Source organism: Nothoprocta perdicaria, unplaced genomic scaffold (genome assembly GCF_003342845.1).
Source record: "Nothoprocta perdicaria isolate Ctin4 unplaced genomic scaffold, notPer1 scaffold_73, whole genome shotgun sequence".
In the NCBI taxonomy this organism is placed as follows: Eukaryota; Metazoa; Chordata; class Aves; order Tinamiformes; family Tinamidae; genus Nothoprocta; species Nothoprocta perdicaria.
The window spans coordinates 2,079,310-2,092,533 of NW_020456010.1; the positions used below are offsets into that span (position 1 = coordinate 2,079,310).

A 13,224-nucleotide genomic window follows, 5' to 3' on the forward strand; every position below is an offset into this window, starting at 1 on the left:
AAATACATGGTTTTTTTTAGAGCTACCACATAACAAGAATATTGTACATGGCAATACCATACTTCAGTGAATATAATCTCTTACTTGCTATGAAAAGTTGTGTTGGTAGATAGGTGCTACTTCCCATGTTTGCTGTATGCTTAATCAGAATGAAAGGATGTGCAGACTGCTGCAGGACATGTAGTAACACTGCGTAAATAYGTAGCACTAGGAAAATTATCCTGCTAATTCCTAATGCATCCAGTGGAAATACTCTAATCTCATAAACAATATTAAAGTTTTCCATAGTGTATTAAAGTATGATGTAGTGCTTGCACTCAAATAGTTGATAGCATGCAAGTTGATAAGGCAAAAACTGTTTAGAGAAAGTGAGACAGAAGCTCGCAGGCTCCCTGGGGTGTACGTGAAAAGGAGATGGGAGTGTCAGATGGTAAACCCTGCAGAAGTCATTGTTTCCTTTGACACTTTGGTTAGGAAAGGGAAGGGAGCTTCCATCTATCTTAAGGGCTTGTTCAGGTAAGCATGGGCTATTTTTTAACAATTAGGAGCAGTTATGTATTTGAAATTGGCTTGGTTTGTATTATTTTGATGAAATGATAAAATTCAAATATAGTAAACTGAGTTTACCTGGAATTCTTTAAATTCTATGAGTATCTTACAAATTAGAAGATATAATTATAGTCACAAACTGCTTATCAGTGGCTTCCTAGCTTCTCTGTTCATGGTTCGTGCCCAGTCACTGTGTTTCCAAACCATAGCCATGGCAGCTTTATCAGGACTTACGTTGCAAATTTTCTTTATGTACCTGTCTTAGACAGCCGTTTCAGGTGGGGACGTCTCGATGGATCTTCTTGCTTGTCTTTGCCAGATTAGGGAGGGCCAAGGGCTTTGGATGGCAGAGAAATTCAACCTTGTTATTACCAATGAGTTTCCTGAGGATAAAGAAAATACTTAAATGTATTTGATTCCTAAATCCAATCTCCACATTTTTGAGATGGATGGTAATTTATATTAACCTATTGTTAAATTTGTTCAATTATATGATGGCTAATCCTTATCAGAGAGTTAGAAGACCAGGCTTACAGTAGAGCTGCATGAAGAATTTGTTGCCTTTCTTAAAGTCCRTTAATGGTTCCTTTGTTTTGTGGTAAGATACCCCCGTGTGAACTGAACTTTGTCTTCATGTGCAGACCTAACTCCACATTTTTATCAGGCTCCAAGCAGCTGAAGGATTTCCCACCATAATGGATATTTTTATTTCTTCTTTTTCCTTTCAGAGGAAGTGGGAACGGGCCAGAGAGAGGCAGGCTCCAAAGGGGCCTTTGTCTGAAAGGCCGTGGTGGCCACATGTGCAAACCCAGCATGTTCTGTGGGGCTCTCCCAGCTCGGGGCTCTGGCTTTCCTMGCAAGGTCCCCTCTGCCTGCTGGCAGTGCTCAGCCCTTCCGTTTGTTTAAGTTCTTTAAGCTCAGTGGCAAAACAAAACAAAGCGAAAAACTGTTTCATCAGAAGCTGAGCTGTTCAAACAAACCCTGGCTTTGTGTTCTGTGCTTATCTGAAGTGCTCCTTTCCCCTGGGGCTTGATGCTCTCTTTAACCTGTGATTCCCAGAGCCCTGTCAAAGGAGAGGACTGTCTGATGCCTTCTGCTGCTTTCGGAGGCTTGCTCCTTCTCAGTCCACTTCTTCAAGTGCTCTCTGAGTAACACTCCGATGAAATGATGTACCCGTGATTTCCAAAAGCAGCCTCATAACTGAATGCTGCCCCTTCTCCTGTCTGCCTAAGGAAGAATCACAATGCCTGTGCATATTCCACCTATTTAAAGTTATCGAATAGTTTATTTCAGAGTGTTTCAGTCTTCGGCTTTTTTTTTTGAAAAAGTCCTGGATTACTCATTATGAGTTTGCCAYTTGATATCCTCAAGTATTTGGTGGAACTTAGAGATCAAATTCTTGTTGCTCTTACTTGGCAGCGTCTAACCCACAATTTTATAAGTCAGGTAAAAGTACCTGTCATTCTCATTTAAAATTCACTTCTTGTACATTAGGTCAGGCCCTTGAGGGATGTAAGTTGATATCTCTATGTACATCTAAAATCACACCTATTGTGATTTGTGTTGTCTGAGAATGTGGACAGCTTGTAATTTTATTGATTTATATATAAATGCTGAGAACCTAAACATTCCTGCAGCATTTACCTTGTATTTGACTTTTCAGTAGCATTAGTTTGCCCTTGTTGGCAAAATAACGTGTCAGTTACTTTTGTGACAGCGACATAAACAATCTCTATTTTGTTGTGATTTTCCTAAGTGGGATTTTTAGCACAAACTTTAGTTTGCTTGAAAGCAGCTACTTCAAGGTGCCCTTTCTTTACTCAGGGCACTACTTCAGGAGAGGATTGCCCTAGCAATACCTTATAGGAACAGGAGCTCAAAAGAAATTAGTTTGTCTTGATGGAATTAGTGAATATGGTAGGGTTTAGAAGCCAGATTTGTCCTGTTACCTCCTTGTCTCAAGATTGGGGGGCAGCAAGGGGAGCAAATTTACCAAACAGGCTCCTTGCAGCTGAGGGATTCCTCAGTGAGACTAATTCCCTTTGCCCTTGGCTGAGGCACCGAATTGCTTTCCCCATTGCAGTGCAGCTACCTGTGTCATGGGGTGACTTTAGTATGAAAACAGGCATGTTTCTGTGTTAGCTTTCAGCCGTGCATCTTCACGAGTACCTACATTCCTTTATATATTGTAAGCACTGCAGTAAACCTGCGCACTGTGGATGCACAGGAGGCCTTTAAAATAAAGCCCTTTTTTTTCTGCCAGACAGMTAGGGTCAAAAATCTTTCATTCTCCACTGAAGTTAGAGCTGTTTGGTAAAACCATCTTGTTTACCCTCTGAAAAAGTCAGCGAACRGTGAGGGTGAGGCTTGCGCTGCAGTGCTCGGTATCGCAAAGGCTGCTAGGCCCGTTAGCGCTAACTTGCAGCGCTACAGCTTGAAGTGCTTGGAAACAGTTTATTACAAAACTAAAACAGGAGATAAGCTRGTAAAAAATACTAAATAAGCCCCCATAGAATTGAGGGGAATAAAACATTTTTGGTTGTTTACATTGGTGTGGAGGCCTATCAGCTCATTAGGCCGCTCTGTTCCAGATGCCGTCAACGCGAAGCGCCGCACTCTGCTCCTAGCCCATCTGATTGCTGTGTTCCTTTGTCCCTCTTCCCGCTCCAAGAGGATTACACAGCTCCCTTGGAACTCCCGTGGCCGCTAGGCCTCCCGCCTTGCCGTCTCGCAGCATTCGTGCACTTTTCCCAAAGCTGACCTTTTCTCATCTTTGTAATAGCAACAGGCTGTGGTCTCGTGAGGTGACACCAGTTGGCATAATCTACACAACATGCTCCAATCCAATAAGCATTACGTATAGCTTCCTATTTTTACTACAAATAAGCCAAGCAGTACTCGCCCAACAAAGCGCCACAGTTACTGCAAAGTCTAGCTTTTTGCTTATCTTGTGATAGCTAGACTCTTATCTTAAAGAGGACCAAATAGATACTGTGTGGTGTTGCTCCAGAAATCTTGTACTTCTCCAAGACTGACCTTAGTTCATACTGGCCAAGAACCTCTGGTATTTTGTGTTTGTTTGTTTTTATGTCACTGTGTTCTTGAAAAGGTTGACAATTTGGCTAGATAACCRCTGGTTACAAAATACCATGTCATATTTTTAGAAAATGTTGCACTATAATTGTATCTCCAACTTAAAAAATATTTTTTGTTCAGTGTTGATATTTTTTATATTTCCTCTGATAATTTACATAAATGTGTAAAATTATATATATAAGATACCTACATTATATATGAGTAAAAATGTAAGTGCTAGATGGTACAGAGGTAATTACCGATATCACTCGTTAAAGTTAGATCTTCTTATAATTAGAAATTTGTCTCTGAAACCATTTGAGTAAAATATCATCATAGTTTAGTTATCTTTACAGAGGAGTTTATTTTAGCTGAGAGATAAAAGTTAAGAGAAAATCCATACACTCACACTAAGAAACATACTTAGAGAACAGCCAAGGCACKCAGTAAAAATGGAAAAGTTAGCCTGTCTTTAAGCAACAGTAGAAGGTCATTGATCTTTTCAGAAAGAACAGGCTGACTAAATAATAATATCTGCACCGAAACGTGAATCAGAGATGCCAGCAAGCTCTGTATGAGTGTCTTGCTCCGTAGCTGGACAGAGCTGGAGTTGCAAATATACTTGATGCGATTGTCACAAGAGATGCACGTGAACTGGACAGGGACTGCACGGAGGGGAAGAGAGGTCATTTGGCCACCAGGCAGTCAAGTACATGTGGTACAGGCAGTCCTTCCTCACATGTTAGAAGCAAAAAGGGCCACAGCCTTTTCGCTTCCTCCTCTAACACAGTGTAAGATCAGATAATATYGGGTAATACTAAAAGCAATTGCAGCTGAAGTCAGTAACAAAATCTTTCTGTTTTTGTTTCAGTTATTTGTCACCTTCCATGCATGAATGGAGGCCAGTGCAGTTCTAGAGATAAATGCCAGTGCCCTCCGAACTACACTGGGAAACTTTGTCAGATCCCTGTGCAGAATGGTAACACTCCAAAACTCTACCATCATCCGCAACAGGTGAACAAGGCCGTAGGATCACAAATCATCCACTCCACTCATACTTTACCATTGACGATGGCTGGACAGCAAGGTGTAAAAGGTAAGGTTTTTTCCTGATATATATTTTTTTCCTTTGAAGTTGGTTTTCTTTATTAATTTGGGGTAACCAGTCTGTAAGGCAATGGCATCTGCCTACATAATTTAAATCTTGATACCTCATCTTCAGTACAGAGCCTACCATAATGGCTAGAAAATCTTTTCCTTGATKTTTGGAATAATAAGACACACAATGTTATTGAAAGGAATTTATAAATTAATTTTACCTCAGTTCACAGTGGAATTTAATGCAGATTGCAAAGTTTGTAAACTATAATGAAAGAAAGAGATCAGCCTGCTTCAGCTTTCCATGCATACGTTACTGTGAGGTGGCAAGGTGTGATGACCTTCAGGAAGGGTACTGTCTCTGCGTTTCCTGTGTGTCCTATGACTCTTCAGGTTGCATTTCTTTYAAGGTGAAATCCTGTCTATACCAAGTCACACTTACAATTCAGTCCCCAGATTTCAGAATTAAATTGTGATATACTTGGAACTGTCAGATTGATTTTTCTTGTCATGAGTAAAACTACAATCAGCTTTTCTGTGTTACTACCTCTGAGGAAAAAACAAAATAAATTGTCAAGGATTTGAGGAGATGTAGTTGTTCGTAGGTAGCTCTTGAATAACTGTGCTGAAAGGAATCCAGACTATTTATACATTTGTAATAAATATCATCTAATGTAATAATTGACTTTTCAGAAAGGGACTATGAAGCTATGAAGGAAATGTTGACAATCTTCTTGGAAACATGATAATTTATGAATGCTTCTAAGCATCCACTCCATTTTTACAATGGATTTGTTCTCTAAGGGCTGCTGCACAATCCCATGGAGAATAGTTTCCACTGACCTATTGTGGAAACAGAGAATTGTGGTGATAATACCAGATAGAAGGAACCAGATTAAATTTGATAATGCTTCAAAATCTGAACAKCTTTGGGTAGATTGGTAGATGTTGGCAGAGCCACTCAGTGATGGTAATACAGCCTTCAGATATATCAYCTGAAGAAGATAGTCTGAGGGATCCATTTTTTCACACGTAAAATTATGCATAATGGTGTGAATTTTGTTCTTGTCATATCAGTACAGTCCTCTAATAGCTGAAAAAGGGCATTACTTCTAATTCTTGTAATGCTGAATCTTTTCCCTCTGCACTTCACCTGCAACAGAACTCATGTGGCATCACATTTTGCCTGAAAGTTGTTTTCAGCCCCAGGCAAGTTGTGAAGAACCAGTGAGATGCAGGAGTCATATTTTGCTTTACTTTGTAACTTAATTCCTGGTGTTTCTTAAATAAAACACTGCAGAGCATATCGAAAATAAGTTGCTACATCTTTTAAGGAATTTCCAGTGAGTCTAATGCATGCTGAAAATGCCCCTAGAGGAAATCAGCTGGGGGAAAAAAAAAAAGCAAGCAACTCGTACACTGCAAGATAATTAAGCATCTAGAATAAAATGAACTTTGCTTCCTGGGACGTGGAGATATGAGGCTTAAATTTGCAAATAAAAACTGATTATAGAAGCTGCAATCGTAGCTTCTGGAGGCAAGAGAGCAGTTCGGAAGGCTCAACAAGCCGCCGTGTGTTATAGGAAAAGCCTCTAGTGTTCCGCAGAATACTCCCTGAAAGGGGACCCRCAGCCAGACACAATAAATTTTAACTTTGCTTTGTAGCTTACAAAATGTAAAACGTTTTATTCCTCCCCTCCAGAAAGAAATATTCAGCTGAATTACAGGTTTTAAGGGCTTTTTGTGCTTTGATGAAAAGGGCTTAAGGCTCATAAACAGTTCTGTTGTACACTAAATGAGCAGATCCTCTGAATCTATATGTCCAAACTTAAAACTCCAACTGTACTTAAAACCAGAAGTATCTGAAAAACATTTCCTCCCTCTTTTATCTGCCAAGTTCAGAATGCAAAGTTCAGTGAAGGGAGTGGTGGTTTTARATGGTTGAGATGTTGGCAACTGTTGCAGGGGCAAACGCAGGACTTGGCAGGTATTTAAAGGTGAAGGGATGAAATCTGAAGCTTTTCCTGTGTTCCAAAGAAAGATGATGGATCTGAAAAACAAAATAAAGCTTACTATATATCCAAAAATAACCTAGTAGAGTTTGAATTCTGGAACTTTGAATGGGATTCTTTCTATGCAGTGTGACCACAAATATTAATGTCACAGCAGCCAATTTGGACATCGATATTTTTGTAGCAATCTTTACAATAATTTCCTGTAATGTCTGTCTTTCCTATATGAAGAGTTTTCATTTTCTTGCTTCTAAATTAGACACCCTGCATTCTTTCATCCCTTCCTCCCATCTCCAAATTTGGGCTTCATTTATATTTTGTCACACTATTTAAGGTACTCTATAAAAATCGTAATGTAAAAAAAAAAGTCTTGGAGATGTCTGTGATTGTGTAGCATATTTTATTACCAGTTTTTCTTATGTGTTTTTCCTTCAATTGTTTTAGTGAAGTTCCCTCCTAACATAGTGAATATCCATGTGAAACATCCCCCTGAAGCCTCAGTTCAGATCCATCAAGTTTCAAGAATCGACAGCGCATCAACAGGACAAAAACCAAAAGTACCTCAGCCAGGACATCCACAGGTCTCTTACCAAGGTCTTCCGTATCAGAAGACCCAGAAAGGACATACTGCTTACACAAATCAACAACCCATTCCTCATGTGTTTCCTGTTTCAGTTAAAACTCAGCTTGGGCGCTGCTTCCAGGAGACTATTGGGACACAGGTAAGAAAAGATGAGATATCTTTTGTCATTTGACATCTTTTCCAATAGAAAAAGAATTTGAGAGTGGACTGTGAAATGTTGTTTTACAAAATACCATTCTTCTGTACTTCCTTCTCCATTAAGCTAATGTTCTCGTTTAGATCTTAACTAGACCTAGATCTTAACTTACTGATTTCAGGTATTCTAGCAACAAATTCTTTGTTTTTAAGCTGTTTTTCCAAAAGAAAACATGATTTGAGCCCTAGCTTCATTTCTTGTGTTTGAGCTACTAAGGTTATGCCTTCATGTTCGTACTATGTTCAAACTATACTCTGCTTTAATAAGTCTTTTTAGATGTGCATCTCTACAGCCAGTACTTTGAAAGGGGGACGGTTTTCACTGGTATTCTTATGCAACAATTTTGAATGCATATAGTACTGCAGGACAACATTTTTATTTTGTTGGAATATGACCATTGAATAGAGTGAAAAGTCATGAAACAGAACAGAGGATGCCCTGAACGTTTAAAAAGTTTACTTCAGTTTAAAATAAAATCTTCATTCCAAGTGTCTTTTACATATGCCTGTTCAAAAATTAAGCTAATGTTCTCGTTTTCTGTGGACCAGAAAACTCTTTCAGCTCTTGAAATCACTTTAGGAGGTGGTGCAGTATTGTTATTTTCACATACTTGCATATATTTGTAACTATGCAGAGAGAAAGTGTATGAGAGGAGATTGCAAAACTGTTGGATTTTGGTCTTCCAGATTGAGAGCAATGGCTGTACTTAAGCTTTTTTTAGCGTTTTGGTTTTAAGATCTTTGTTATCTTTTGCTTGTCACCTTGCCAAATCTAAATTTTTCAAACTGAAATACTTAGTGATGGATGTGTGCCGCTGGCTGAAGTCTTTGGTGAGATTTCAGCAAAAATCATTCATCTGCTTTGAGAAATGATGTTAGAGAATGACTATGTTGTTTTACTCAGGCTAAAAAAAAAACCTCTTTCATTGAAGATTTGTATCATCTGGGTGCTATGAGCAAAAACTTGAAACTTGGCCAGAAAGTCACTCTGCTTTGCGCTTTCCAGTAACATGTACCCAAATTTGGCAAGTTCCCAAGAATCTAAAACACTGGGTGTATTTCCAATATATTCCACTGATAGTTGTTAGGAGTTAGCAGCTAAATTCTCCAAGGATCTCATGTGTACACAGCAGGATCTGCCTTTGCCTCAGAGAGAGAGAGAGATTCTCTCCTCCCTGAACTGCAGACCTGGAGCGGACTGTCCTTCCCAAGTGGTTCTTCTAGCTGCTGGTGAGTTCTGAGATCCTTTGAGCTGAGAGCAACAAGGGCATTTCCTCAAGCTATAAAGGCTCCCAGGCAGCACACAAGAAGATAAGGGGGACAAGACTTCAGTGAAATACAGAGGGGCAGGGAGCATAGGGGGAGGATCGTGATGGGGGACACACGGAGCAGATGGAGTCAGAAGCAAGGTGAGAGTGACACAGGTGGCAGGACACAGCAGCTGATGAAAACCAGATAGACACCATGGTTCAATGTCACCCTGGTTGACATCAAACAGATKGAAACCATGATTCCTGAGTCTTTCCAGTCTGCCTGCTCCAAAGAACCGTGCGTTTTTCCTCTAACATTTTTTTTTCTTATTCTTATTTTGGCAACTAGTTCATGTAGACTATTGTAGTATGTCTAGTGACATAATTAACTCTACTTTTAAAAATCATTGATATGGATTTAAAGATACCCAAATCTGCTGACACAAGACATTTTTATTATAATGTAGAAAAAATAATAATTCTGAGAAGTGCTATAGGAGAAGTAAATTTAAACATTGTCAAGCATAAAAATGTCTTTAAAACGTCAAACTTAAGTCTACATATAAAACATTAAGGTTAGTATTCACTAATTGTTCAGTGTTTAACTTTGAATCAACAGAATTGATTTACAGTGATGAGGTCTTTCAGCTGCCTATTCCAGGAATAGTAAAAAATTTAATTTGCTCTTTGGAGGCCTAATTCTGGCAAGTGGAATTTCATGCTGGAATTTCAACAGGGAATTTATGGATTTTACATGATAAAGCGAATCAGAACACATGTCAAACAATCATTTCTTTTTATCTCTTGGGAAGGAGGGATCTAGCAAACGTGGCAGTACCACATAGAATCATGAAATTCTGAATTTATTATTTCAATTGGTGCTTCATTAGTATTTATGTGTATTTTTTTGTGCCCTCATACACAGGAGAAGGCCACAGTCCTTCCTCAGAACCTTAGAAATGACAAGGCACTTGCCACTTCCAAGAAGGTGATGGGTGCTGCATCTTTCATCTCTTACTTGTTACAAATTTCCTGTCGGTTCTTTCTGCCCGGTGCTGGAGCCAGAAATTTTGAATCATGTAGCCAAAATTTGCAGTGTGCTCTGCAGGCACCTCACATTACAATGGGTTTTAAAACCAAGCCTCACACACTTGTAGACAGTAAAGTGCTCCAATTAATGGGAGAGGAAAGAGGAAATCTGCCTGCACTGACCTCATGCCTCACTGAAATCCTACAGGTACTCAGTATCCAATTGCTGTGGTATACTTTTCCAGTACTCCCATGAAACCCTGGGTCTTTGCAATGGTCTCAGGGAAGGGCAGTGTCTCCTGGTTTAGAATAATGTCTATTTTCATTTTTTCCAAACTCAGTTTGCCCATTCAGTGTCAGTTTAGAAGAAGAGTATAAAAGTTTTTTCAGGGGGACTTACTTAATGTGGTAGGATGACTTTCCAGATTTGAACGAGAAATTTAACGTACTTTTCCTGCAGTCAGACAATTAATATTATCTATCTGTATATTTTAAATATACCTTGAGCTGGGCAAGGCTTTTTTTTTTTTTTTTTTTTTTTTAATCTTCAGATAGGGCTCTCTTCTAGAAGAGCTTAGTTTTCTGTTTATTTGCTATGCTAAATGTGAAGAATCTCTTCATTTGTTTAGGGAAGCTGCTAAATTGAGCTTGTGCTATYAGTGGTAGTGAGTTACAAGTCCTTTCTGGAGATTATGATGGATAATTTTGGTATCCCTACTTAATCATCCATGTTTATGCATTTTTTTGCAGGGTGGATTGTACAGTTGGCTTCAGAAATGCTTTATTAAATATTTTGGGTTCAGAGGTCACTTTACTGTCTATAGAGCAGACTGATGGAAACATATGTGTGTGGCCTCTTTTAGGGTAGTCTACCAAGTTCATGACTTTGCTAATTCCCATTCTTATTCTGTGTTTTTAGCCTTCRCTAGGAGTATCAGAACCTGTACTGGGAGTTGTGTGTATGGAGCCTCTACCTTTTCTAGGTTTCTTGCTCTCTTTTCTCTCCATTTTCCTCCTGTACTTCAACTGATCCTCAAATTACAGGTGTTCTATTGTTTATGCTTCAGTTTTATTTCCCCCACAATGTTTCCTGGAACATTTTTCATCTCCCAACACATTCTTCCTCACCCCTCCTTAGCTAAATTCCTGTAATGTATCTCATTAGAAAACATTAGCCCTGTTCACATTGTGGGATGGATGCTCTGTTCAAATATCAAGACATCAAGAGCCTAATTTTTGCAGTCTTGTTCCTCAGCAGCTGGAGCCTTCCTGATCCAACACTTGGGTGACACTGAGGTCCAGACAAGGGAAGAATCTGGTCATTTTCTCAARCCTAAGTTTACTCCTACTTAGCAATGTAGAGTACCCTTACTGCCTCATTGTCTGTAATGTCAAAAGTAACTATAACCAAAAAAAGAAGAAAAAAAAAAGAAAAAAAGAGAGGAATATAGCAGTGACCTTACTGAAATGTGARATGTCCTGGTTTGATGGAGACAGATTAACAGAGATGCTGTATGTTTCCATATATTTGCCTGCACACATTGCTTGATTGGAACTCTTTTATGTAGTGTCAGTATTGAGGACAAAAGTGGAAAGAGCAGCATATCTTTTATTTATCGTGTATTTTTTAGAAAGTAGCATATAAAGCAAATAGTTGTGTTCTGGCTGATTCTTTTTTCTGACGAAGTCAATTCACTTATGCCCACTGCCTCTCTGAGTGGAAAGCTAAGCAAGTATTTCATTTCCAGGAGAAATAGTGTTTGTTCCCTWATAGTTTTTCATGTTATGTGATGGTTTATATGCAATTTTGCATAAAATGAGCATGGGTCATCAAATGATTTCCTAATATCAAAAGGATTTTTGCACAGTATGCCATAAATTTAGCATGAAGCTGCAGTACAGAAGTTGATTGTTGCCACAAAAATAGTTACCAAACCTTTACCTAAACTTGTACTTTAATGTGCATAAAATCTTCATGAGAAAATGAAGACTTGAGGTTAGTGAACAGTTGTAATGGAAACAGTAGGACAGACATCCTGTTCATACAGGATGGAGAGCAGTAGGTTTGCTGACAACACTGTGCATGGCAGTGGCATCAAAAGCTGGAGGGTGGACATGGTGACCTGCCAGGTCCTTTCCAGCCTTGTATTTCTGTGTTTCTGAAATCCAAGGAGTCTGTCATCTTTGAGCACTGATTCACTAAGGCCTATTTAAAAAGCAAGCAAATAAGGAAGGTTCTTGCCCATCTTTAAATCCCTCCTTTCAGCTGCTTTTCATTTTAATTCTAATAAAAATGCCTTTATTATGACACAGAGTATCTTGTTATTTCCCAAAATACTTTTACGGTATCGGTGGTGCACCTAGTAAAGCTTGTGGTGCCAATCAGTCCTGTTAATTTTGTGTGTGATGACCTTGCCTTTAAGTTGATATAGGAGTGGAGAAGCCAAATGTATCAAAATTCATAGAAAGAGAATTAAGTCCCATGCTTTTTCCCCCTTAAGTCCATCTTGAAATCTCTTTTAAAGTCATTTTGTGTTTTCCTGTAGTCACTAACTTGATTTTGTCTAAAAGAAACCCCGTCTTTCTCAAAATTGGTTGGTGTCCTTTTTGCGTAACTATAAAGGGAGAGGAATTGTTTTTTTGCAAAGCAGCAAGAAATCAGAGAAGTTGGCACTTCCAAAACTTGCCCAAAGCAATCCTGACCGGCTTCACAAGTAAGACTGTTCTATTTGGCAGAGATTTTTGAGTTATGAAGAAGGAAACTTACAGTGATCTCAGCATCTGTAACTTGAAAACAAAATAAAACGACTTGCTGTTTTGAAGAGAGGCGGATATTAAAGTCGCCTGCCTTGCTGAAGGTGACACATGCCAAGAGGTCTGTAAGGAAAGCTGGCTCCGAGGCTCTGTCTGTCATGACTTGTTCATTCCTCCTCACTGTCCCTCTGCTGTGGTGTGTGTAACTGCTGGGGAGCTGGTGGAGCTCTCTAAAACCGCTGCTGAAATTGGTTCAGCTGAAAACAGGCTCTTCTGACCTCCCCGGGCTTCTTCTAAATGCAGATCTTTCCCACGCCGAGGTGTGCAGGGTTTAGGCTTTACCCCTTGCATGTCTGTTGGGTGCTGTGTGGTGCTAAGCTGCACTTTGTGCTTCCCTTGCAAAGGGTTTTGAAAGCTGCTGTAGGAAGGACCTGCCACTGATAGAGCTCCTAGCAGAATGATGGTTGAATTTGAGCTGTTCTGATCTCCTTAGGTGAAATTTGGAATGTTACAATAGTGCTTTGGAAGATCTTATGAAAGAAAAAAACATATATTTATACACCACCTATGCTAATGGAAGCATCTTTTCAAGGTTTTTTTTAAAAATCATTTTAAGCAAATAACAGGAGTGATGAATCCAAAACATTGGGAATTTTAAGCTCCGTCTGTTTTGGGGTGT

General features: G+C 39.2%; 1 protein-coding gene across 2 annotated transcripts in view; it reads left to right on the forward strand.

Annotated features, from left to right (window-relative positions):
* Positions 1-13,224, forward strand: part of LTBP1 (latent transforming growth factor beta binding protein 1) — a 167,210-nt gene that overhangs the window by 59,208 nt on the left and 94,778 nt on the right. For both annotated transcript variants that reach the window (XM_026051165.1, XM_026051166.1), the window contains exons 4-5: positions 4,496-4,720; positions 7,179-7,456. In XM_026051165.1, coding sequence (XP_025906950.1) covers positions 4,496-4,720; positions 7,179-7,456 — 503 coding nt within the window. The remainder of the gene's footprint in view (positions 1-4,495; positions 4,721-7,178; positions 7,457-13,224) is intronic.